A 25,720-nucleotide genomic window follows, 5' to 3' on the forward strand; every position below is an offset into this window, starting at 1 on the left:
GTGTCTTCCTCTCTCTGCCCCTCCCCGCTCACGCTCCCTTTCTCAAAAATAAACATTAAAAAAAAATTTTTTTTAAATAAGTCTACCAACCCACACAAAAAAACTAATTTTTGACAAAGGTATAAATGTAATTAATTCAATGAAAGAAAGTAGCTTTTCAACAAAAGGTGCTGGGTCAATTGGACATTTATAGGCGAAATAATGAACTCAAACTTCATATCTTAAAAAAAAAAATATGAAGGGTTTGAGTTCATTCTTTAAAGATGTAAAAAATATTATTTTTATCATTTAATACTTTAATATTTTAGTATTTAAATATAAATACAAGTTTATAAATATATAAATATAAATATTCATAAAATTATATTTAAATTTAAATATTTATGCATATATTTTATATTAACATTTATAATTTGTTTAAATATTAACATTTTAATATTATTTAAATATAAATTTACAAATGAATATAATATATAAAATAAATACACATATCTTTAAAAAATATAAATATTTAATATTATTTTATATTAAATATTTTTAATTTTTTTTTTTTTTTTTTTTTTTTTAATAATCTCTGCACCCAACATGGAACTCAAACCCACAACCTCAAGATCAAGAGGTACATGGTTCACCGACTGAACCAGTCAGGTGGCCCTAAACCTCACATCTTAGATAAAAATATACTCAAAATAGATCAAGATCTAAAATGTAAAACATAAATCTATAAACACGTTACAAAAAAATAGAGAAAGATTTTTGGGAGCTAGGGCTTTGGTGAATAGATTTTAGACCTGAAAAACTCAATATGCCTAAAACCTAAAACCTTTTTATACAAAAAACTAAAAATGCCCATAAAGGAAAACACTGATAAATTGGTCTTCAAAATTAAAAACTCTGTGCTTTGCTAAAGAGCCTGTGGAGAGGACACAAAGGCAAGCTGTGGAGTGGCAAAGTGTTTGCAAACCACACATCTGACAAAGTTCTTGTATCTAGAATGAGGAAATCTCAAAACAAAGAAACAATCCAATGAGATAGTTCAAATTCAACAGGCAAAAGACTCAAATGGATTCCACCAGCTAGGAGGCGCCTGGGTGGCTCAGCCGGTTAAGCGGCCGACTTTGGCTCAGGTCATGATCTCACGGTTTGTGGGTTCAAGCCCCACATTGGGCTCTGGGCTGACAGCTCAGAGCCTGGAGCCTGTTTCAGATTCTGTGTCTCCCTCTCTCTCTGACCCTCCCCCACTTGCACTCTGTCTCTCTCTCAAAAATAAATAAACATTAAAAAAAAATTAAAAAACAAAAAACAAAAAACAGATTCCACCAGCTAGGAAATAAGCACATCTAGCCATTAGAAAAATACAAATTAAGGTCACAGTGAGATATTACTACACACCTATCAGAAGGGCTAAAGTAACTAAAAAGTGTAACACCAAATATTGGTGAGGATGTGGAAATTGGATCACTCATACACTGCTAGGAGGAATGCAGAACAGCACAGCTACTCTGGGAAAGAGTTTCAGTTCTTAACGTTAAGTGTGCCGTTACCACAGGGCCCAGCAATTGCATTCTTGGATGTTTATTGCATTCTTGGATGTTTATTGCAGAGAAACAAAACTTATGTTTACCTAAAAACCTATACACAAATGTGCTTAGCTGCTTTATTCATAATAGGCCCAAACTGGACACAGGTCTCAATGTTCCTCAAAGTGTGAATGGTTAAACAGACTGTGGTATATCCATACCAGGAAGTATGACTCAGCAATAAAACCAAAGGAACTACTGAAACACACAACCTCGGATGGCTATCTTACATGCTGAGTGAAATTAAAAGGCTATAACTTTATGATTCCATTTATATTAACAATCTTTTTTTTCCCCAGTAAACTCTATGCCGAACGTGGGGCTTGAACTCACGACCCCTGAGATCAAGAATTGCATGCTCTGACTGAGCCAGCCAGGTGCCCCCATTTATATATTAATAATCTTTATATAAAATTATAAAGATGAACAGAAGAGTAGCCACCAGGGGCTTGGGATGGGGGAGAGGTGGATGCGGTTATGGAGAAGCAGCAAAATGGGAGAGTAGTGGTATTGACAGAAATGTTCTGCATCTTGATTGTGGTGATTGTTAACGTGAATCCACACATAACCAAACTGCACAGAACTGCGCGCACACACACACACACACACACACACACACACACACACACACACACACGACAAGATGAAATCCGAATAAGCTCTGTGGGTTGTACCAATGCCAATCTCCTGGGTTTGATTCTGCACTTGTTATACAAGATGCTACCGCTGGGGGGAACTGGGCAAAGGGTACGTGGAACCTCCCTGAACATTTTTGTTTGTTTGCTTGTTTTTGAGACAGAGACAGGGGAGGGGGGCAGAGAGAGAGGGAGACAGAGGATCTGAAGCGGGCTTTGAGCTGACAGCAGAGAGCCCAATGCAGGGCTTAAACTCACAAACTGGGAGATCATGACCTGAGCCCAAGTCGGATGCTTAACCAACTGAGCCATGCAGGTGCCCCTGAACATTTTTGTTTTTGCCAACACCCTGTGAATCTCTAATTTTAAAAATAGAAAGAAAAAAGGTCCATCAGAGTGAGATTCATGATGACCTAAATGACATAGGTCTTGGGTTTGCTTTAAAAAAAAAACCTCCAGGAAGAAAAAATAAAGGAAAAACAAGTGGGAGAGATCGATGAAACAGAACTGAAAAGATGTCAGTAAGTGTTGATGCTGGGTGAAGGATATTCAGGGAAAGCATATATACTTTCCTCATTCTGTATTTGAAAATTTCCAAAATAGAAGTTTTATATAGTTCCCAGGGGTACTTAGTTCAACAGAAGGACTAAACCTTATCTGTCTACAGTCTTACTCATTGCTGGAACTTCTGAATACAGATTAAGTTCAAAGTATATCATTCTATTTCATTTGCAAAGTTTTTATTAGGACCTTTTATTTATGACCTTTAGAGCTCATAAATCACATTCTTAATCTGGCTCTGCTTACTACTTTTTCCCTCCAAGAAGTCTCCCAAAGTTATAAAAAATAGAAATTTATAAATACACATTGAGAATTATGCACAGTTTTTACACAATAGTCGGGTCAATGTTTCCAGCTGTCTAATCATCTCCCAGGACCTCTCATCCGAAACAGAATGACGGACTCCGAAATCTCTACAGCAGAAATGGCAGCTCTGGCCCCAACCCACCATCCACCCTCAGCATCACGGCACTGGGCAGGCACTGGGCAGGTGTTGGTTTTGGACAGTCATGGCAGAACAGGAACTGCAGAAATGCTAGTTGGGATGGCGGCGCTGTGAGGGCAGCAAGCCGGGAAGGTTTCAGCCCTGTACCTGCCACAGCTCATACCTGGGACTGTACTTAAACTCCACAGCCCAAGAATCGCCAAGAGCCGAACCATAGACTCAGCATAGGCCCAGTCTGACTGCGGCCAACTGGAAGAGTTCCAGGCCATTACAAACCTGAAAAACGCTTCCTTGGTCCAGAGGTGGGGAACCCAAATGTCTACTTAGTCTGTCGTCTTCAGTCACTAACAAGCAGCTCTTTCCTTCCAGGCAAAGGGATGGAGTGCCTGGGGCTACAGTGAGGCCAGAGGGACATGGTAGCTGCTGTCAAGTTCAAGTTTTCAAATTCACCAAGAGCATGGAAAACGGAGAGATTACTCTGGAAGAGGAGCATAAGGAAAGTTCAATATGGACCTTAGGTCACTAACCCAGGGAACGCCTTGGTCATCCTGTGTTAACTTCCAGGTGTCACTGGCATTTTTCTTCTTTGGACTTGATTTTTAAATCTCTTCCTTTGGAGACCAGCCAAAGGGTATCAGCTTGCCCAGCATCTTCCTTAACATTTTTTTTTTTTTTTTGGTTTGTAGGGTGCATCAAGGATAAAGTCTTCTCTCCCCAGGAGGAAAAGAGGTTGGACAGATTCAGACCTGCTTTTGGAAGAACACCCTGGCTTGGCCTGCAGGCTCCTCTGAGCCCACCTCCACCATAAGGTGGGGCCACAGCCTTCTGAACACGCCAGCCTTCCAGCAGACCGGCCAGGCCCATCCTTCAAGATCTCACCCTCCCCCGACCCCCGCCATCAAATCCCTTTCCTATTGTTTACAATCGGTGATTCTTCTACAAGTCACAGTATAATATAGCCACTGATTTAGGCTCTTGTCAGAGAAAACTTCTTTTCCCGAGATGGGGCAGGGCTTGGTAGTTCCCAAGCATGCATCCCCCAGAGGGACAATAAGTGACAAATCTCTCAGGAGAGAGTGCTGCCCAGCTTTATGGGAGCGTTCAAGTGCCGGTGAGAGTCAGTGCTGCCCTTATTCTCCTCTGCCTTTAACATGCCTGCACATGCCTCCTGACTCCTGCCAGCCCCAGATCAAGACTGTGATGAGCGGGCCTCCTGTTTCCAACAGGCTGAGGGAGGACAAAGTCACCTTCCATCAGCTCGCAGGGCACTTGGAGCCCAGGTGAGGAGAGAAGTAAGATTGAGGTTCTGGGGCAATAAATTGGTGCCACAAGTTATCTGTGAGTCAGTAAGAGGGGTCCAGGTATCCTGAACTACAAACGAGGCAAGCGGTCTTTCTGGCAGTAAGCACAGCAGGCAAAGAACCCTTTCTCTCCTGCCACCTTCCCTGGCCTTCCAGGTTTCAAAGGAATCAAGTCCTGTGATAATAACTGAAGTCACTGGCCGTTCCTGCGCCCCACAGTACGGCCAGGTTGATTAGGAGAAGCTGATCATTACCGTCCCGTCTTCCTCCACCCAAATATCCAGTGCAAGTAGGTAATCTTAATATTGAGTTTGCTATTAAAATCATGCCCAGTCACGTCCGGCTGCCTGGGCTTGACCTCAAGGAGGCCACCCTCTCTTCTTCCTTGAGTGGCTTTAACGGCCCCGAGAGAGTGGTGTCCGCGTCTCTGTACAAGGCAGGCTTCCTTCTCGGCTCACGAGAGGGACCTAGAAAGAAGAAGAATCCATGGAGCCTGCCCGGTGGGGGACCCACCTGCGTCTTCTAAGGGGGACGGCTCCAGGGCTGTGAAGGCTTGTCCCCCAGCTGCAGGATGCTCAACCTCTTTGCAATAAGAGGTACATTGGGGGAGGGGAGATGAGTGAGGTGAGGAAAAGGGAAAAGATTTCCTCTCGCCAGAGGAGCTTTCCCCACGTTTCAGACCTGCTGGGGAGCCTCTCTTTCCTGCCAAGGAGGAGAGAAGGCCACCTCGGTTGGCCAGACAAGCCTCTCTGCACCCCAGCCTCCAACTCACTTCTTCCTGCGAATCTTGGGTTTCTTCACAGGTCGCAGATAAGGGTTATCGATGATGTTCTCCTCCCCATTCCGGCTTCCCGACAAGGAGGGGTTCTGCTGCAGGACAGAGGTGTTCTCCTTCTCGGCTCCAGAATCATCCTTTGAGCAAAAGCCGAAATAAAGCAAAATACCAATGGCATAAGGAAAGAGATCATGCCCATCGTAAGAACTACTATTAGCATCCCTTTCGTCAAGCAATTAGAAGCCCAGGGACCACTTTCTTGCTAATGCACCTATCCCTGCCCCAGATGAGATGAGGCCCAGGCAGGGGCCGGCTATCAGAGGAAGACGAGACCAACCGCCTGGACACAGGGGAGCACAGAACACAAAACTCTGAGCCTCTCGAGAAGACAGGGACATGAGTTAGAATAGAGTCTTGGCAGGGAGTCAGGGGCTAACAGTTAGATGCTCAAGGAGGAAACCCAGTCTGTGGGGAGATAAAGACAAAGATAAGTGACCCCTGATGCTTTGCAGGACACAGGGCCAGAACAAATCATGTGCATAGGGAATCGCCCGGACCAAACGGAATGAAAATCATGATCAATTTCCTCCATATTCTCAAATGTCTGGTACCTGCAACAGGTACCAATGATCATATTGCAGCAGAGGCCAGAAACTTCTTGAGCCCTGAGGGTTCCGGCCCAGGCAAAGCAGGGCATATGCAGGAACCAACACGGGAAGAGCAACGATAATCCCCATCAGTGACCTGTGGGTCAGGTCTTTCGCTGTTTGCTTTTTGAGGAAAGCGATCTGGGAGAAAAGTTTATAGGTTTACATGTATCCAACATGATCCCAATTAAAACATTTTATTTGTAATGTGTGTAGACATAGAAAAAATAGGTTGAAACATTTGAAACTGGTTCTAGGAATATGGATGATTGCTTCTCTTTTTCCTTATTTATACGCTCTTCTATTTTCCAAGTTCTTTAAAATGAGCACAGGCTGTAGGGGAAGGGGGAGAAAAATCACACAACCATACCGAGGGCATAACCTAGAACTCAGGCCTGAGAGACTGTAAGTGACCAGAAGAAGTTGGTGGGGCTGCGCCCCCTGGTGACAGGCCAAGGGTTCTGCCGCTGAGGTTCCTGTCAGGTAACGGAGGCAAAAAGAGGGCCTGACCTCAACCAGGAAATTCTGTTGTCAGGAGACAGCAGGGTAGAGGACGCTGCGATTGGATAAAAGGAACAGCAGGCTGTCCCACAAGGGGCAGGAGGCCTAGGACAGGGACTCCTGTCCAGGTTTAGTGAGTCTGAAGAAAATGGCTCACTTCTAGGTTCGGCTGCTCACCCCTCACTGTCCCGCCAATTCTGTTCTCCCCGAAGACCCAGTTCCAATCAGGGTCCCTGGGCTTTCCCTCTCCAACACCTGGTCTGGTGGGACCACAAGGTGACCTAGAGCCACTGTGGACCTTCTGGAGGCTCTCTTGAAAGCGAGTGCTCCAAGGTCAACCTAGCTCATGCTGGACACAAGGTCTGACCATGACCAGACCTGCCTGGGATGTTTGGCTCCCAATCTTTCTGAAGTTCTGAACGGCTTGATTTACTTCGCTACTGTCTTCTCTTTACTGCAACCGCTCTATCCTCAAAGTTGCTGAAAGTTCACTTCAACGCTGCCTTAAAGTGTTTCCTGAGATAATATGGATGGAAGGGGAGAGTCACGGGCGTGGAAAAGCCAGCCCTGGGGACCTCTGCTGGAGGCCACTAGGCCCTCTCCATGCGGCTCACTTGTCTCACAAGGCCAGGATGTGGGTCCCGAGTCATGGGACAACAGCTTCTCTTCTCCCAAGTAGAGCTGGAAATGCCACTTTCTTGCCTCCTTCAGGGACAGGCAGCCTTGAGATAGGGAGGGACAGGAGTAGATAAAAGTAAAGTACCAAACTGAGATTTGCTTAAAAAAGGTAGGAGCGGAAGAGTCCCTCAGGAGCCTGCGGAGGCCAGAGCACGTGAGCTCCGGTGAGCCCCACACGTCCTGGGGGTGACCGAGGTGCCTCTCGCCTTCCAACGCCGTGTCCACGCCAGCAACTGCCACGTGGGCCTCTCTGCCCTCGCTGCTCTCCTGACCCCCAGGCTGGCGTAGCCACCTGCTCCCTCGACATCTCCACCCGGTGTCAAGGACGCACCTCAAACTTCTGTGCCAGAAACTGAACTCCGGCCCTTCCCCTATGCCCGGTCCTCCCACAGTCCTCCATGGCGACTCCATCCTTCTAGTTGTTCAAGCCAAAACTCCAGTCATCCTTGCTTTTCTCAGACCCCCCGCACATCCAATCTGTTAGGATAACTTGTTGGCCTTACCTTCAAAGTACAGGCTGACTACCACCACCCTCTCTACTGCAGCTGCCCTGCTGGACCCACACTCTTTCTCTAAGACCACTGCAGCAGCATCCTAACTGACCTCCCCATAGTCAGCGATCCCTAGGGAAGTCAGACATGTCCCTTGCCTGTTGCACACCCTCCCACCACTCCCGTCTCACCCAATTAAAGACCAGCTCTTAAAGCTGCCTGCGGGGTCCTACCTGGTCTGACCTCTGCCTCTCTCCCTCTGCCTCCCTCAGCCGCGGCCACAGCCACACTCACCTCTGTGTTGTTCCTTAGGGCCTTTGCACTGGCTGCTCCCTTTCCAGAACACTCTTCCCCAGATATTTACAGGGCTCACTTGCTCACTTCCTTCAAGTCTCCTGTCAGATGTGTCCTCAGTGATGTCCACCCTGATCACGCTATTTAAAGCTGAAACTTCCATCTTTCACCCTGGATCTTTCCCTACTTGGTCCCCTTGCGCCAACAATAGCAGCTTCATCTTTAATATACAGTAAATGATTTATTTATATATTACGTTTATTGTTGTCGCCCCACTGCCGACCCACGGGCTTCCAAAAGGCAGATGTTTTGTTTGCTCTGTTGGCTGAGGTCCCCCAAGCACCCACAACAGTATCGGGCACACACCCGCACTAAGCAAATACTTGTTGAGTAAATGAATGGCACATTGTTCGTAAAAGAGCAAAAGTTGAGACGCTGGTATCTGGCGTCGGCAGAAGGCCGCTAGTTCAAACGTACAAGAAAAGAAAATTCTCTTATACACTAATTTAAAATGAACAGTCCCTTTATGTTCAAGCAGATGGGAAAAACCAGAACCAGGTTAAAGGAAGCAACTCCCTGGCAACAGTCTTTGAAGGAAGTGCCACCCTTGACACGTAAAAGAATAACTTACAATACTAGCTATTTAATGCACTGTAACAATGTCTGCAAACGCTATTGACGGAAAACATAGATGTGTATAGGGAGCTGGTTAAATTCGATGGTTACATCCATTCAATGGAATATGTGAAGCCATAAAGAAACAACCTGCTGTACACAGATGGAATGATCACCGAGATACAGCGATAAGGGCAAACAGGAAGGGAAAACCGTTCATGGTTTGCTATTTGTGTTGATAACAATGAGGAGACTATGTCTCTAGAAGGATACACAAGGCTGGTGACACTGGCAGCTTTGTAGGAGAGAGGGTGGATGAACAGGGAACACGGATGGCATAAAGAAATTTTTACCAAACATTTTTTTCTACATCGTGAATTTTCAAACATAGGATTATGGGCGCCAGTTCAACAAAGTAACACTGACAAGTCCAATCGATTGTGTATAAACTGTTGCTAGAATCCTCTCCTTGGGGTCTTCTTATTCACGTATTTACTTTTAACAGAAGAGCAAGTGTTTGTACAGCCTAAAACAGTGGGGGCGGGGTAGGTGGTGAGGGAAGCAGCGAGTGCCGTGAGCTGAGCTGCTGGACACCTGACGTTCATTGCTGAGTTAGGTGTTCCTATTCCTGCTTGAACTTGTGAGGAAACAGACTCACGTTAGGTAAGGCAACCAAAGTCACAGTCTCTGGAAAGCAGTGCGGTCTGGATTTGAAGGCAGGCCAGTCTTTGCTGTCTGACTTGACCTCTCGGCCACCCTGCAGTCCACGGGCAGCTCCCAGCATTCTTTCAGCCCCGGTCCACTCACTGCCATGACCTCGTCTATGTCATGACCTGGGGGGGTCAGATAACACATCTGCGGGCCCTTTTAACTGCTTTGTACTTACAAAAGGATGGTGATGTCTGCTTAGAAGATTCCTCCTTCTCCTAGGGTGAACCTCATTTGAGTCCATGACCCCATCACCATATCTCAGACCAAATTAACTGAGTCCAAGACAGAAGTGTAGAATATCAAGTTCCTCTGCTTTATGTAAAGCCATGGGCTTCCAGCCCTAATTCTGAAAGGAATAATCCAACATTAAAGAAACGTGTGTCCAAGCAAGGAGGCCCATCGGCACATCACAGAGAGAGCGTAGGCACCTTTCCCCTGCATTCTGGAGCTGCTGGCTGCCACAGGCCTCACGGAATCTTAGCACGGGGAATGCCTGGTCCAACGACAACCGCCAAGGCATCCTTTGCTCCGAAGCCAGGGCCAGTCTTAAAGGATGGATGTGACTATGGTAGGCTGACCACAGGGTCCCGCAGGCCTTAAAGGCATTTGAGCTCCTAGCCCTTCTTTGGCTCTACTTGGCTCTTTCTCGCAAACATGCAGGAACACGAGTGGGGTCTCAGCCTCTTATGTGCAGAGCACAGCACACGGCTAACCAGATGAGAACACCCACAAGCTCGGAGGACCACATCTCACCTGCCTTGGTCTCTGTGCCCACGCACTCTCATCTCCTCCCCTGGAAACGAAATGCCCGTAACCAGGCCAACCCTGCCACCGCGCCTCGTCCCCTAGGTCCCTTACCCTCTCACCTACCAAAGGACATCACTCCAAAATGTTTCCTTCTTTCCTGCATCCACTTTTCCTCTCTACCAGATCATTCCCGTCAGCGTACTGACATGCTGTTGTTTCTTTAATCTTAAAGAAACAAACAAAAATAAATATACCTCTCTCGACTCCTTAATGTTTCCCCTTTGGCCACCACTCCATTCTTCTCCTTCCCTTTACAGCAAAATTCCTTGAAACGCTTGTCTATATGAGTGCTGTCCAGTGGAACTTTCTGCAATGACATAAACGTTCCCATCTGCACTGCCCTGTATGCTAGCCATTAGCCACAGGAGACTATTTGAAAAGTGGCCAGTGTGACTAAAAAACTGAATTTTTAGTTTTATATCACTGACATTAAGTTTCTTTGTTTACTTATTTATTTAGATTTTATTTTTAAGTAATCTCTATACCCAACATGGGGCTCGAACTCACAACTCTGAGATCAAGAGTCACACACTCCACAGACTGATCCAGCCGGGCGCCCCGAATTTCAGTGTAAATAGACGCGTGGCTACCGTAACGGACGGCACAGTCTATACTTACAGAGTCCAATTTTTCTTGTCCTTTTCCACCTCACCCACACCCAAGGCGCTCTCATGGTTTTAAACACGATCTACACGCTGATGACCCCAAATTCCCATCTCTCTAGCCTTAACAGCTCCCCACACGGCAATCCCTATATCCATCTTGCCACCCGACATCACCGCCTGGCTGTCTAACAAGCATCTCAAAGCTCCCCTGTTTAACCAGAACCCATGCCTTTTCCCCATCCCTGTCCCACCCAGGTCTTTCCGATCTTGGCTGAAGGCAATTCCGTCTTTCCTGTTGTTCAGGCAAAATACCTTGCATTTCTCTTTGGCTCTCCTTCTCACACATCTCACACCCAAACCATCGCTTGGCTCTGCCCTGAACATAGTCTAGAATCTGACCAAATCATCTATCTGACCACGTCTCCTTATCTTCACTTCTACTACCACCTTTCCGTTTACTGGGGAGCCTCCTCACTGGTCTCTCTGCTTCTGCCCTTACCGTCCACAGTCTATTCTCAACATAGCAACCCGACTGACCCTGTTAACAAACCTACACCAGACGCCGACCCTCCTCCGCACAGCATTCCCAATGGCTCCCACCTTACTGAGCAAAAGCCTAGTGTTTAAGACAGCCTTTAAGGCGTGGCCCCCCCCACCCCCCAGAGCTCCCCTTTGTTCATGCTACCCTGATGGCATTGCTATCCTTCAACACAACAGCTCCCACCTCAGGGCCTCTGCATATCCTGTGCCTTCTACAAGGAGTACTCTACTCCCTGATCTGTACAAGCCTTGTTCCATTTAGGTCTTCACTCTGATGTCACCTTCTCAGGTGACCTTCCCTCGTACTGTACTACTTCCTATCTCCTAATTTATAATTTTTCCTTAGCTACATGAGGGCAGAAAATGCTGTCTATTTTGTCTCCTGTTACTTCCCCAGCACCCGGAACTGTGCCTGGCTGGCAGACACTTGTTCAATATTTGGTGAATGAATGAATGAATGAATGAATGAATCCCCAGGACATGGACTTGTCTCTCAAGCAAGAGATCATCACAAGCCTGATCTCAGGCTTCCGGGGTGACAGGCTGAGGGCAGCACGGGAGACTTTTGGGGGTACCGTGAAGTGGGTAGAAGGCAGGACCCACCGTGCTGATGTGCAGAGGGAGGTTCTCGGTGTCTGTCTGCTCATCCTGCTCCGAGGAATCTGTCTCTTCCATCTGTTGCATCTCCAGCTCCGAAGGAAGGAGGGCTGTCAGGTAGGGGATGGTGAAAGGCCTGGCAGCGATCACTGGGAAATCGGAAGAGGGGCACAATTCCAGTCACGGCGCCCTCGCAGCGGGCCGAGAGCCTGACAATCCCACCAACAGCATCGAGTAACAGTAACGGCTAACGCGCTCCAAACACTCAGCGTGGGCCATGCCACGTCCTACACATTATCTTTAATCCTCGCCTCCACCCTATTGAGTACAATTGCCAGCCCCGTTTCACAGATGAGGAACCTGAGGCACGGAAAAGCGACCTCCTCGAGCACACAGAGAGTGGCAGAGCGACATCTCAACTCGGGCAATATGACCTCGGAGCCCACTTTTACCAAGTAGAACCAGACTCAGACAGAAATGGGCTGCATCTGAGCAAAGCACCAGCTTAGTGATCTTATACCCCAGGTCAGTTAGCCCCGCTAAGCCTCATATCTGGGCAGGGATATCGATCTCTTCACCGTAAAGGACTCAAGTCCAAATACTGGACTTGAGAACTCTCTGCATGTAAGTATATCCACTGAGCTAACAGTAAGTGAGCATTCCAGTTCTTCCAAAAAGCATTGATGAAAAGAAATTTTTAATAAAAAAGAAAAAAAAGAAAAGAAACCACCTATGTGTACTTCTATGGCAGAATGTGATTAGCAGAAGACACTCTAAGATTATTTTGGCTACGGCTCAGATGTGAGGTCCTGTGGTCCAAAAGAGCTAGGTTGAATTCTATCTACCAGCTGTGTGACTTGGGGCAGATGACCTCATTTCTTTTCTCTATAGGCCTCGGCTTCCTACGATGGTGGGGACAACAGTTCTGAACTCATAGGTTGGCTCACGAGAGGATTTAATGAGACAATATAAGAGAGATGACTGGCGCAGCATCTGGCCCTTATGAACTGTTAGCGGCTAGTACTCGAGGGCCAGGCAGGCAGCGAGCACTCAATAGGGCTCAATAGGACTTAACCGAACCAGTCGCCCAAACCAATCTCTCTGTTCACCTCTGAGAAAAGCGAAGCCTGTGGAGATGAAGTAACGTGGGCACACGGTGTCGTGACCGTGTGGAGATGAGAACTGCAGGGACATGAAGGGCAAAGACTGGGGGAGGTTCTGTAAGTGCCCCACTCCCGATGCCAATGTCCCTTCTACTACAAGGGCTGTTGCTTCTACTGTATGAGTCTCTCTGATACCTGGGGCTCAGAGTCATCCTCGAGGTAGCTTAAACTCAACCTCAAGCAGCTGATCCCAACAGAGGCCGTAACATTTTGCTTTTATCAGTTAGGGACAGGCCCTGAAGACCTGGAAGAAGGAACCAGAAGTGCAAAGAACAAGGGGCACTTAAGACAAAGCCAGAGCCTTCATTTCTTCCTACCATGCCAAGAGAAAAGGAAGATGGTGTGATTATTTCAAGTGACAAGACAGGGTCCACAGAGGGGAGAGACTCTCACATGGAAACGTGCTGACGTCGTCTTTGAAGAGACTCTGGGTCTCGCCTGTCTTTGCCATAAAACGGGTGAGTGCCCGCTCCACGTCTCGTCTCTGGGACGCAGCCTTCTCCCGTAGGACCTGGTAGTCTGACACGGGCTCGCGGTACGTCTATAAAGAGAACAGCAAAGACACTTAGATTAGTATCGATGGACCATCCTTGCTGCTGCTATGTCCTTCCACCCTTACAATGACCCAATGATGTCAATGAGAGCCGAGACCCCTCACCAGGGGCAGTGGAGGGGCAGAACGAAAATGATGAAACTATCGCTAATTTATTTTGAAGTTTAAAAATTAGAAACATATGCTGACTTCGGCTCAGGTCATGATCTCGCGGTCCGTGAGTTCGAGCCCCGCGTCGGGCTCTGTGCTGACAGCTCGGAGCCTGGAGCCTGTTTCGGATTCTGTGTCTCCCTCTCTCTGACCCTCCCCTGTTCATGCTTTGTCTCTCTCTGTCTCAAAAATAAATAAAACGTTAAAAAAAAAATTTTTTTTTTTTTTAAATTAGAAACATATGAACATTTACTATAGTGATTGCCCCTGGACCTTCACTTAGCTGCTGTGACATAAGGCATAGGAGACGCCATCCTGAAGGAAGGGTAATCCCCCCAGGGAAGCCCTGACAGGGAGCACCCAGCCCCACAGGTGGAAGGTGACATCCTACAGGATGTGAGTGGCTGCTTCAGTATCCCCTTGTTTTCTTAAAGCAAACCTCACACAATGGATACGCTGTCCCAAAAGAGTCTCTCCAAGAAACACTGAGGATATTAATGTAAGTGTAAATGAACAAGAAAATGGTGGGCTGACACTCCTCCCGCTCCTAATTACGAGCACTTTGGCAATCACATTACACAGTGAAAAATGACCGAGATCCCATCAGAATGAGAAGTTAACCAAAACATTTTAAATTGTAACGGAAAAGCTGACATTTTAATAATGACCAAAAAAGCACCTACTTTTTGTGCTATGGAGAGAGGATTTTTAAAAGAGGCGTTGTAGGGGCGCCTGGGTGGCTCAGTTGGTTAAGCGTCCAACTTCAGCTCAGGTCATGATCTCACAGTTCGTGAGTTCGAGCCCTGCATCGGGCTCTGTGCTGACAGCTCAGAGCCTGGAGCCTGCTTCGGATTCTGTGTCCCCCTCTCTCTTTGCCCCTCCCGACTCATGTTCTGTCTCTGTCTCTCAAAAATGAATAAACGTTAAAAAAATAAAAATAAAATAAAAGAGGTGTTGGAATCACCTGGCAGTATCTCCTAAAGCTGAACACGTGTATCCCTGATGACCCAGCCCTCCCACTCCCTCCTGAGTATACATTCAATGGAATGCAAATATATGTGCACTAAAAGATGTGCAATAGGTTGAACCGTTATGTATAAAATTGCAAGTATCTGACATTGCCGATTTACAAAAATTGCAGTTTCCCATGGTTTAACCGAATGCTAGAATGTTGACAGCAGTGCCATTTGTATAAGCTACAACCTGGATTACCTCAAGTACCGAAAGATTATGTATATGTTGAATACATTTCAACTACACTCAGCACTTGGAGGGGAAGCTCACAAACATAATGTTGAGTGAAAGAAGCCACATACATAGTTTATACAAAGCACAAAAACAGACAAAAGAATTTATGGTGATAAAAATCAGATTACCTTTGAGGGCTAAACACTGAAGGGGAATGGAGCCTTTTGGAATGATAGTTTATGGTTTTCTTTTTTTTTTTTATGATTTTATTTATTTATTTATTTATTTATTTATTTATTTATTTATTACGATTTTATTTTTAAGCAATCTCTGCACCTAATATGGGGCTTGAACTTATAGTGCTAAAATCCAGGGGCGCCTGGGTGGTTCAGTCAGTTAAGTGTCCAACTTCGGCTCAGGTCATGATCTCACGGTTTGTGATTTCGAGCCCTGCATCAGGCTCTGTGCTGACAGCTCGGAGCCCGGAACCTGCTTCAGATTCTGTGTCTTCCTTTCTCTCTGCCCTTCCTCCCTCCCCACTTGTGCTCTGTCTCTCTGTCTCTCAAAAATGAATAAACATTTAAAAAAAAAAAAGGTCACCTGCTCCACTGACTGAGCCAGTCAGCTGGCCTCTATGGTGTTTTTGGTGGTTTTATTTATTTGGTTTTTTTGAGCTCTGGGTACTAGTTCAACATGTGTGTGCACTTTGTAAAACTTCACCAAACTGTATATTTATTATTTGTGCTTTTCTGTATGTTTGTGATACTTCAGTAAAAGTTTACTTAAAAAAAAAAAAGGTATTGGAATCATTCCCACTGTTGTCAATGTTAATTCAAGTGCAATGTTAATTCAAGTTAATTCACCTATATGTGCAGTTCCCCGTCCACACTTAAACACAGAAACAAGTAAAAAAAAAATTTGAGTGGATTGTGAACATACTTGTTAACCACATTAAAATGCACGATCCCACAATTATTTAAGTGTTTATTTATTTGGGGGGAGGGGGAGGGAGAGAGAGAGAGAGAGAGAAAGAGAGAGAGAGAGAGAGAGAGAGAGAGGATTCCAAGCAGGCTCCGCGCTGTCAGCATAGAGCTCGATGTGGGGCTCAAACCCACAAGCTACGAGATCATGATCTGAGCCCAAATCAAGAGTCAGATGCTTAACCGACTGAGACCCCCCCACGGGAGCCTCAAGATCTTACAATTATTTTTAAGATGACTGTTTGACATTCAAGAAGCTGGACATTTAATAGGAAGCTTTAAAAGAGATTCTTGAAATAATTTGTAGATGAGAATGAAAAAAATTAGTTTTATGATTTTTTTTTCAAATGACTTAGATTTAATCATCAGAAACAAACTAAGTGGAAAGTTTACAACAGAGAAGAATTACATGTCAGCGCCTTTTGCAAACCGAGCTGGGACAGAAAGGGGCTGGGGCTGCCTCTCAGCCTTCCAAAGACATCCACAGTGTCCCTGGCAGTTTGGCTCAGGGAAGAGGGAGCCTCTGCTGGCTCTATGCACTGAGGAGTTTTATGATTTCTTAAGGGCAGCTGACGATGCTGCATATCTTTGTAATGTGCCCTTTTCAACCATGAGAGCTATAAAAGTACCAAAACAAACTAATTTTAGAATCAGACCTCCAGGGGGGCCTGGGTGGCTCAGTCGGCTGAGTGTCTGACTTCGGCTCAGGTCATGATCTTATGGTTCATGAGCTCGAGCTGCACATCGGGCTCGCTGCTCTCAGCGCAGATCCTGCTTCAGATCCTCTGTCACCCACCCCTCCCCTCAAAAATAAATAAATATTAAAAAAAAAGAAAGAATCAGACTTCCAACTTACTGGTCCACCAAGTATTAAAGTTTTCAAAAAATAAAAAGCAGAGGCAATCCCATGGTTGTCATTATAAAAGAGGTAATACATTTCCTGAACCTTTAATATGGGTGAGATAATCTTTTAATGTATATTATTTTGGTATAGTGTTACATTATAATATTTGTGTAATAAGCAAATACTGGAATATGTACTTAATATTTTTACTGACCGAGATATACTATAAAAGAGTGAGGGACTGCTGTAGGTTGAACGGTATTCTCCCCTAAAAAGAGATTTGTTGAAGTTCTAACCCCAGTACCTCAGAATATGATCTTATTTGGAAATAGGGTCATTGCAAGATGTAATCAGTTAATGTGAGGTCATACTGGAGTATAGTGGTACTAATCCAAGGTAACTGGTGCCCTTATAAGAAAATGGCCATGTGAGGAGAGATCCAAAGAGAATGCCACGTGAAGACAGTTGGAATGATGTATCTACAAGTCAAGGAACGCCACAGACTGCCCACAAACCACCCAAAGGTAGGCAGAGGCAAGGAAGGATTCTCCTACAAGGCGAGCCTGCTGACACCTTGATTTTGAACTTTTAGCCTCTCGAACCATAAGACAATGTATTTCCGTTGTCCTAGGCCACCTAGTTTGTGGCACTTTGTTACAGCAGGGAGCCCTAGGACACTAATAGAGACTTCCGGTCAAGGACAATGGCTGTGTTGCAATGGTGGGTGGCCGTCTATTCCTGAGGTGTGGAGAGATGTTCTGGAGAACTTGCCCCAACAGCCCGCATGATGGCCACATTTGCATTAGTGCATGGTGTGGAGGGGAGGACAGAAGAAGTATGTGAAGACCCCTGGGCACACCACACCTTCCCAAGGGGAGGTGAAACTGCTAGTGTGGCAAATGAAAACACATTCGAACGCTGGAGAACATAATTCTCCTTTGCTAAATTGTCTGTCAACAAGGAAGGACATTCTGAGCTCTGAACTACCCTTTGCCAACAAACTTTTGGACTCCAGTCTGACAGTCAGGAGGAACTGACTACTTTTGCATCCGCATTGGCCCCTGCCAATAGGGGGGCCAAATCACTCACCGGAGTTTTGATGTAGGTGTGAGGGTCAGGGAACTCGGGAAAATGGCTGGGGATGTGCGGCGGGTGGGGTCGGTTCTGCCCCGCAGTGAGGGCCTTGGGGGTCACTGGTTGATTGGTCACTGGAGCTGCAACAGAGTCACAAGAGGTTACTCCTCCACCCCAGGCCGCGAGTCTCTACCCCGTCCCTCCTTTGCTCAAAGTAAATGCTGGACCTCGATGTTCTCCTTGTAGAGCAGGCACTTTGTATTTCTATCTATAAAAGTCCTTTCATGCCTTGAGGACCTGAGAAAGTCACCCCCACATACAGCCATCTGCCATCATGCCTCATAGGCAGGTGAGTGGGTGGCTGTGACAAGCACTATATAAGGAAGCACGCTGAGGAACTAAGGAAGTTGGGTGGGCTAGGAACAGTCTTTTCACAGAACCCAGATAACAAAGACAGACACTGGGCCAGGGTATGTCAGTGTGTGCTAATGGAAGCAAGAGGGGATTGAAAATGGCCCTTTCTAAAAGGGTGCCAGCATGAAAAGAGTGCTGAAAAAAATCTAGTATATTCTCCCTAAGGTCCTACAAGCCCAAACTAGTTACTCCCAAGTCAGTTTACGGCACTCAGTTTAGTGAAGACAGAGGTCTTCAAACTTTTTGCATGAGGAATAGAGAGTAAATATTTTAAGCTTTGCAAGCCATATAGTCTGTGACTGCTTAACTCTGCCATGATAGCATGAAAGCCACCATGGATGATACGTAAACATGGCTGTGTTCCAATAAAACTTTATTTACATAAACAGGCAGTGGCCCACATTAGGCCTACAGGCCATCGTTTTCTTGATTTAGGGAAGAATGAGAACTTTTGCATTTTTCAAACGGCCCTCTTCTGGAGCTAAAGCACAAGAACCACAGCAACACCTCCAAGATGGTTTACTTTTCTGGTGACTGAATTTTGCACCCTAATCCTGTTAATCTAAATAGAGATCATATTGCAGGCAGCCCCAGATAATGGAAGGGAGCGAGCCTGTAACAAGCAAGTAGCTACCAACCGATCCCCGTCCTATTCAATGAATTCATTCCACGACTATTAATTGAGCACTTGCTGAGTACCTCAGTTCACAGGCACTTACGGGCAGTGATGACCATCCTCTGAGACCGTTTTGCATAGGCAGGGAGAGTGTCCACGTTGAAACCTAAGACACAGGAAAGCTAAAATCACTGCCCAGACCACTGGCTATTGACCATGGAAGGGGAAGTCATACGGCAGTGGAAAAGGTTCAAGTCCCAGCTTGAGAGCTTTGCGGCCACTCGAAAGCAGCTCCAGCAGAATCCCCCAACAGGGAAGAAGGGGATCTGTGAAATGGGTTCAGAGGAACCCTCTTTTGAGGGAGCCCTCTCTCAAGCTAAGAGCAAACCAGGAGACTCACGAGGGAACTCAAGAACACTCGGCAGACGTGGCTGACTCCTGGGGACTCTTCTTTCTCTCCTAACTCCAACTCAGTTGCACTGAAGAATTGGAAACTGGAGGTGTACTCACCCATCTCAACCAGCGTGACCACAATATCTGACAGTGTGGGCTGGGTCCGGGCTGTGTGCTCACAGTAGGACTTGGCGCTCCTCCCAATTTCTGAAATGTCTAGGAAAGGATCAAAGGCATAAAATCTTACTTTCAGTTCCCAAGAAATTAAGTACAAAATTATCATAAGAGCCAGCAGTTCCACTCCTGGGTATACACCCAAGTGAACTGAAAACAGATACTTGTGCACCAATGTTCACTGCAGTATTTGCAATGGCCAAAAGGTGGAAACAGCCCGTTACTCATCAGCTGATGAATGGTTAAGCAAAATGGGGTCCATGCATACAATGGAATATTATTCAGCCTTCAAAAGGAATGAAATTCTGATACATGCTACATGGACAAACCTTGAAATTGTTATGCGAAGTGAAATAAGTCAGACACAGAAAGTCAAATATTTTAAGACTCTACTAACATGAGGTCCCTAGAAAAAAGAAAATCCACAGAGATGAAAAGCGGATTCGAGGTTACCAGGCGCTTAAGGGAGGGAGGAATGTGGAGTCAAAGCTATGGATACAGTGTTCTGTTTAGATGATGAAAAGGTTCTAGAAATGGATAGTACTGACAGTTGTACAGTTGTACATGTATTTACAGCTGTGAATGTATTTAATGCCACTGAATTGTTCATTTAAAAATGGTTATGGGAGTGCCTGGGTGGCTCAGTTGGTTACGCCTCTGACTTTGCCTCAGGTCATGTCTCGAGGTTCATGAGTTCAAGCCCCGTGCCCGGCTCTGCGCTGACAGCTTGGAGCCTGGAGTCAGTTTCAGATTCTGTGTCTCCCTCTCTCTCTTCCTCTCCCCCATCCATGCTCTGTCTCTCTCTCTCTCTCTCTCTCTAAAATAAATAAACTTAAAAAAAAAAAAAGAGTTAGTGGAACATTTGGCTGGCTTAGTTGGTAGAGTATGCGACTCTTGATCTCAGGGTTAAGTTCAAGCCCCACGTTGGGATTAGAGATTATTTAAAAATAAAATCTTAACGGGCAGCTGGGTGGCTCAGTCTGTTTAGGCATCTCACTTTGGCTCAGGTCATGATCTCGCGGTTTGAGCCCCGTGTTGGGCTCTGTGCTGACAGCTTGGAGTCTGGAGTCTGGAGTCTGCTTCAGATTCTGTGTCTCCCTCTCTGTCCCTCCCCTGCTTGCACTGTCTCTCTCTCCCTCTCAAAAATAAAGAAGCGCTAAAAAAAAAAAAAAAAAAAGAAAGAACTAAAAGTTAAATAAAATCAAATCTTAAAATAAAAACAAACAAACAGAATTACACCAAAGTCCTTCAGGGAAAAGGGGAGGTATGAAGCTGGGCTCCATAAATGGGCTCTGGAGGTGGGTGGGTAATTCCATCAAAGCTCTTGAAATTGTGCTGCACTTCACCTACAGAAAAGCCCTTTTCCAGGGATGGGTCCACAGATCTCACTCTGCCTGATGCAGATACTAACACGAATCCTAAAACTTTGTATCCAGAGCTCTTTTATCTTTATTTTTTTTAATTTAAATTCAAGTTAGTTAACATCTAGAGTAGTAGTGGTTTCAGGAGTAGAACTCAGTGATTCATCTCTTACCTATGACACCCAGTGCTCATCCCACCAAGTGTCCTCCTTAATGCCCATTCCCCATTTAGCCCATCCCCCCACTTACCTCCCCTCCAGCAACCCTCAGTTTGGAGTCTCTTAACTTATTTTTTATCTTTTATCTTATTCCTTTCCTTCCTCTATATTCATCTGTTGTGTTTCTTAAATTCCACATATGGGTGAAATCATATGATATTTATCTTTCTCTGACTGACTTACTTCACTTAGCATAATACCCTCTAGTTCCCTCCATGTCCAGAGCTCTTGCCAACATGGAGGTGCCCAAGTCTCAGCAAGACCCCGGCATAAGCCATCTATCCTTGGTATTCCTTGGAATGAAGTGGCAGACTTTTATGCTCTTTTCAGACCTTTTAGTTTCAATATTCACATTTTTCCAACACAGCTACTTCAGCTTCATCCCTCTCAGTGGCAACCATTTCTTCTGAGAGGAAAAAAAGGCCTCTTGCCCAGTGGTATTAGAAAGAACAACCTCGGGGCGCCTGGGTGGCTTGGTCGGTTAAGCGTCCGACTTCGGCTCAGGTCATGATCTCACGGTCCGTGGGTTCGAGCCCTGCGTCGGGCTCTGTGCTGACAGCTCAGAGCCTGGAGCCTGTTTCAGATTCTGTGTCTCCCTCTCTCTCTGCCCCTCCCCTGTTCATGCTCTGTCTTTCTCTGTCTCAAAAATAAAACGTTAAAAAAAAAATTAAAAAAAATTATAAAAAAAAAAAAGAAAAAGAAAGAATGACCTCAACCATGATGACCTTTAAACTCTGAATTCCAAGATCTTTTCAAGAACTGAATTCTCAGGGTGCCTGGGTGGCTCAGTCAGTTGAGCGTCCGACTTTGGCTCAGGTCATGATCTCGTGGTTCGTGAGTTTGAGCCCCGTGTCAGGCTCTGTGCTGATGGCTCAGAGCCTGGAGCCTGCTTTGGATTCTGTGTCTTCCTCTCTCTCTCTTTGCCCCTCTCCCACTCACGCTCCCTCGCTCTCAAAATTAAACACACATTTAAAAAAAAGAAAAAAAAAGAAAAGAACTGAATTCTTCTCTGTTGGGAACTATTAGTCCATTCCTTTAGGACAAAAGTTCTCAACATGTGGTCTGGGAATCCCCAGGCAGCCCTAAAATCCTTTCCAAAGTCCACAGGCCAAAACTATGTTTATAATAAAGTGAAGACATTCTTTGACTTTTTTACTCTCGTTTCTCATGTAGTTTTCCAGAGGCTATATGGCCTATGATGATGATATCATGGGTCTGAGGGATAATGGAATGTGGGCCTGCATATGTATACGTTCGAAATTTTCTCAATTTGACTTTCTAATGTGGCAAAAATCTCTCTACATAAAGCCCATGTAGACAAAACTCCTCAGGTCCTCGATATTTAAGAGTCTAATGAGGTCGTAAGACCAAAACATTTGGTATTTAAAAGTTCCAAACATCAGCTGCAGAGAGCCACCTCACCCCAGACCACGTCCTTCCTGGGGCAGCCCACACTGAGTGCCTGATCAAGATCTGAGTACAAAGGCAGGGCCTTTTCAGCCTGATGTGGCCTACTCTGATGGGGGACAATTGCTCCAGAGCTCCCCAGTGAGGTGACCAATTCTTTATTTGGCCTGAATTGCGGTTAACTTCTCCCCCTGCCTAAACTTTTCTCTCACATTTGTAAGTGTTGATCTCCCAAAAGACACCTTAAATACCCTCATCTCTCATTCCATCCTACCTCATCCCTCCCACCCGAAATAAAACCCAAGCAGGGAAATACATGGCATAAGCAGAAAAGGCTATGTGAGACCATTCCAGGCTCCTAAACCTCAACATGTTTCCTTTATTTATTTATTTACTTATTTTAATGTTTTTACTTATTTTTGAGAGAGAGAGAGACAGAATGTAAGCAGGGGAGGGGCAGAGTTAGAGGGAGACACAGAATCTGAAGCAGGCTCCAGGCTCCAAGTTGACAGAACAGAGCCCAACGCGAGGCTCAAACCCATGAACCGTGAGATCATGACCTCAGCCGAAGTCAGAAGCTTAACTGACTGAGCGACCCAGGTGCCCCAACATGTTTCCTTCTAAAAGTGTTTTTTTCCAGAGGTGTCTGGGTGGCTCAGTTGGTTAATCATCTGGCCCTTGATGTCGGCTCAGGTCATGGTCCTACGTGTGTGGGATTGAGCCCTGCGTCAGGCTCTCCACTGACAACATGGAGCCTGCTTGGGAGGCTGCCTCTTTCTCTCTGCCCCTACCCCCCCTCTCAAATATAAATAAAAAATAAAGGTGTTTTTCCATTCTATAAAACTTCTTTACCGTCCCTCTTTGAATCACATACTATAGCATTTGATTATGCAGTGTGTAGCATCTATTTCATGGGAATTAATCATAGCTCTGCAACAAAACAATAACTTCTTTGAGCACAGCGAACAGACAGCAGTAACAGCACCTACAAATCATCACGAGCTTACAATATTCCTAACATCATATGTTTTACATATGCATCTCATTTATACTCACAACTCCTTGAGATACAAATTATTATCCTATTTGACAAATAAGGACATTGAAGTTTAGGAGGTTTAGCGACTTGCTCAGGCTATGAAGGGGCAGAGCAACAACTTACACCCATGTCCATCTGATTCTAAAGCCTGTAAGTCACTTTACTGTGTTCTTCTTATTCCTAAACCCTCTCTTACACCATCACATTGCAGGACACAGAACAAGATGTCTGGTTGACTTGAAGAGGGCCGATTGTTTCCTGGTACTTACAGCTCTGCAACATCTCTGTCAATGTTTCCACAGATGCTTTCTCGGCACTCTCAAACCCTGCCTCTGTCAACAAGGAGCTCACGACCACCTGAAGGGTTCGCCTCCGGGCCAGATGGTAGTTATCAGCAGGATTAGTGGACTGTTTACTTCCTGATCTCTGCAAATCAGTACCATTAAAATCAATCAATCAATCAATCAATCAATAAATAAATTTCACCTACAGGACAAGGATGCAATGAAGTAGTTCACATATCATCAATGGTAAGCAAAAGTTCTCTTGCTAAATATTTATTTATCAGTGCTTAATGAAAGGTGGTAACCTCTGGCGTTTAGACTTACAAATCTCAGCCAGCTGAGTAATCAAGTACCAAGGGGCTACCCTAAACTTAAAATTCCAATAACACAAAATATCCATTTTTACTATTTTAGCAGATTATCAGAATATATAGCTGAAAAAAAAATGCATGATGGGATTGAATTCATGTCTATCTCTTAGAAGAAAATGCTCTATTGTTCCTCCCATCACCACACCATTTCACTAACAAGAAACATTAAAACAGCACCAGACGACGCTGAGGAGTGGAAGGCAAGCGACAACAGCACAGAAAAGTAGAAAAGCTAAATATTTTGAAACGGGAATCCCTCCCAAGTTTGGCTGGCCAATAAGAAGGCGAAACTGGCGTCTTCGAGCCAATCAGGAGGTGTTCCGGGTTCCCAACCCCCAACAGGAAGGGAGCCAATCTGTACACAGGTCGGCGAACTCAGGAGGCCGCCGCCAAGTCCCAAGGAGGGGGGCATGTACGGCCTGAAAGACCCTCCTCCACTTGGAGCTCAGAGTGGGGCTGGATTTCTAGCTATGAGGTTGTTGCCCACACTAGGGGGGAATTACAGAATGCCCAGACTCTCTCGGCTTCGGCCCCGCGCCTCCCGCGCTTACCGTTCCGGAGCCACCGGCCCCGGCAGTGGCCGCCGTGTCGGCCATCTTGCTCTGGCGTAATGTGCGCGAGCGCAGGGCAGGATGGGACTTGTAGTCGCAGAGCGGGGAGGGCGTGGAGCGCGTGGAGAGCGGGGAGGGCGGGGAGAGCGGGGCGTGGCGGCGTGCACCCCTCTGGGCTTCCCTAAGCCTAGGCGGGTGGGGTGTGTGTATCTGAGGCCCCCAGCTCACGTGACCTTCTGCGAGTGGTGGGTTCTTGCCTACCCAGTGAGCCTCGGATTTGGCCAAGAAGATGCGTCCTCGGTCTCACACCTGTTTCTGGTGAAATCGTTTCTCATAAAGAGCACATTCCTGGAACGCTCCAAACTTGGCTGATTGTTAGCAACACCTAGCTGGATCCCATTCGGTCCCACTGACTCACTCCCTGGGGAAGGGGCCTGGAAATCGGCATTGTGAAGCTCTCCAGGTGATTCAATTTGGGGAAACCCTATTTTGTGCTGACGGCCCCGCAGCCCGCCAGTGGCCCACTTGGAACTAGAGCCTTCCGATCAGATAGCCCGGGTCTTCCTCTGCATCCCGCTGCCTTCTCCCCCTCAATCCGCAGGTATTTGCGGGGCAAGCCGGGAGGCGCAGGCGGCAGGCATCTGTCCGGTGCCTGCCTCTTTCCCCAGAGCGGTGCGTCCACGCGGTGCTCGTGGTTTTCTGTGTTGTACTCGCTCATCAGCCACTTCTGGGTGGGGGTTCTCCGTGTAGGGACGGGGGACCGCACCGCGCCTCATTTTGCTCCGTCAGCGAGTACCTGGGAGGGCGCAGACGCTGGGTTTGAAACCTAACACTCACCAGATGTGAGTCAGGGCACATTACCTAACCTTACTGTGCCTCAGTTCCCTCTTGTGAAACTGGGGTGGGATTGATAGAAAAGAAAATGAACTAATACACACAAAGGGTCTGGCCCGGTGCCAGACATACAGTAAGTCAAGAAACAGCACATAAAGTTGCTGTTCATTTCCTGCGCCACGCGTGAACGAAAGGCGCGCGCCTAGAAGACAGAGATCTGGGAACCTGCGCCACACTCGCCCCATCCGCTCACCTGAGCCTGGGGGCGTTCCCCGCCCCCTCACCTAGGGCACGTGGGTTGGGGTCTGCAGGGCGGGCCGCGC

General features: G+C 46.3%; 1 protein-coding gene across 3 annotated transcripts; it reads right to left on the reverse strand.

Moving 5' to 3' along the window:
- Positions 1-2,930: 2,930 nt before the first annotated feature.
- Positions 2,931-24,649, reverse strand: TAF8 (TATA-box binding protein associated factor 8). 3 transcript variants are annotated; one of them, XM_049653272.1, is made up of 9 exons: positions 24,564-24,648; positions 23,627-23,783; positions 19,276-19,374; positions 18,869-18,931; positions 17,751-17,875; positions 13,340-13,487; positions 11,790-11,932; positions 5,295-5,434; positions 2,931-4,989 (listed from the first exon to the last, which is right to left on the reverse strand). In XM_049653272.1, exons 1-9 carry the CDS (start codon positions 24,606-24,608, stop codon positions 4,977-4,979), a joined length of 933 nt encoding a protein of 310 aa, XP_049509229.1. In that variant the 5' UTR covers positions 24,609-24,648; the 3' UTR covers positions 2,931-4,976. The 3 variants fall into 3 exon arrangements, with proteins under 3 accessions (XP_049509229.1, XP_049509230.1, XP_049509232.1); XM_049653273.1 differs by lacking the exon at positions 2,931-4,989 and having other exon boundaries at positions 5,291-5,434; XM_049653275.1 differs by lacking the exons at positions 2,931-4,989; positions 5,295-5,434 and adding an exon at positions 5,441-10,206 and having other exon boundaries at positions 24,564-24,649.
- Between the last annotated feature and the right edge of the window lie 1,071 nt (positions 24,650-25,720).

Source organism: Panthera uncia (assembly GCF_023721935.1).
Source record: "Panthera uncia isolate 11264 chromosome B2 unlocalized genomic scaffold, Puncia_PCG_1.0 HiC_scaffold_24, whole genome shotgun sequence".
Classification (NCBI taxonomy): domain Eukaryota; kingdom Metazoa; phylum Chordata; class Mammalia; order Carnivora; family Felidae; genus Panthera; species Panthera uncia.

Excerpts from the sequence above, each read along its gene's own strand:
- TAF8 (XM_049653272.1), bottom strand. The coding sequence starts at position 24,608 with ATGGCCGACACGGCGGCCACTGCCGGGGCCGGTGGCTCCGGAACG. Across the intron at positions 23,784-24,563 it reads GGGCCGGTGGCTCCGGAACG|AGATCAGGAAGTAAACAGTC; the intron begins GTAAGCGCGGGA and ends ACTGATTTGCAG. Across the intron at positions 13,488-17,750 it reads ACACCTACATCAAAACTCCG|ACGTACCGCGAGCCCGTGTC; the intron begins GTGAGTGATTTG and ends TTCTCTTTATAG.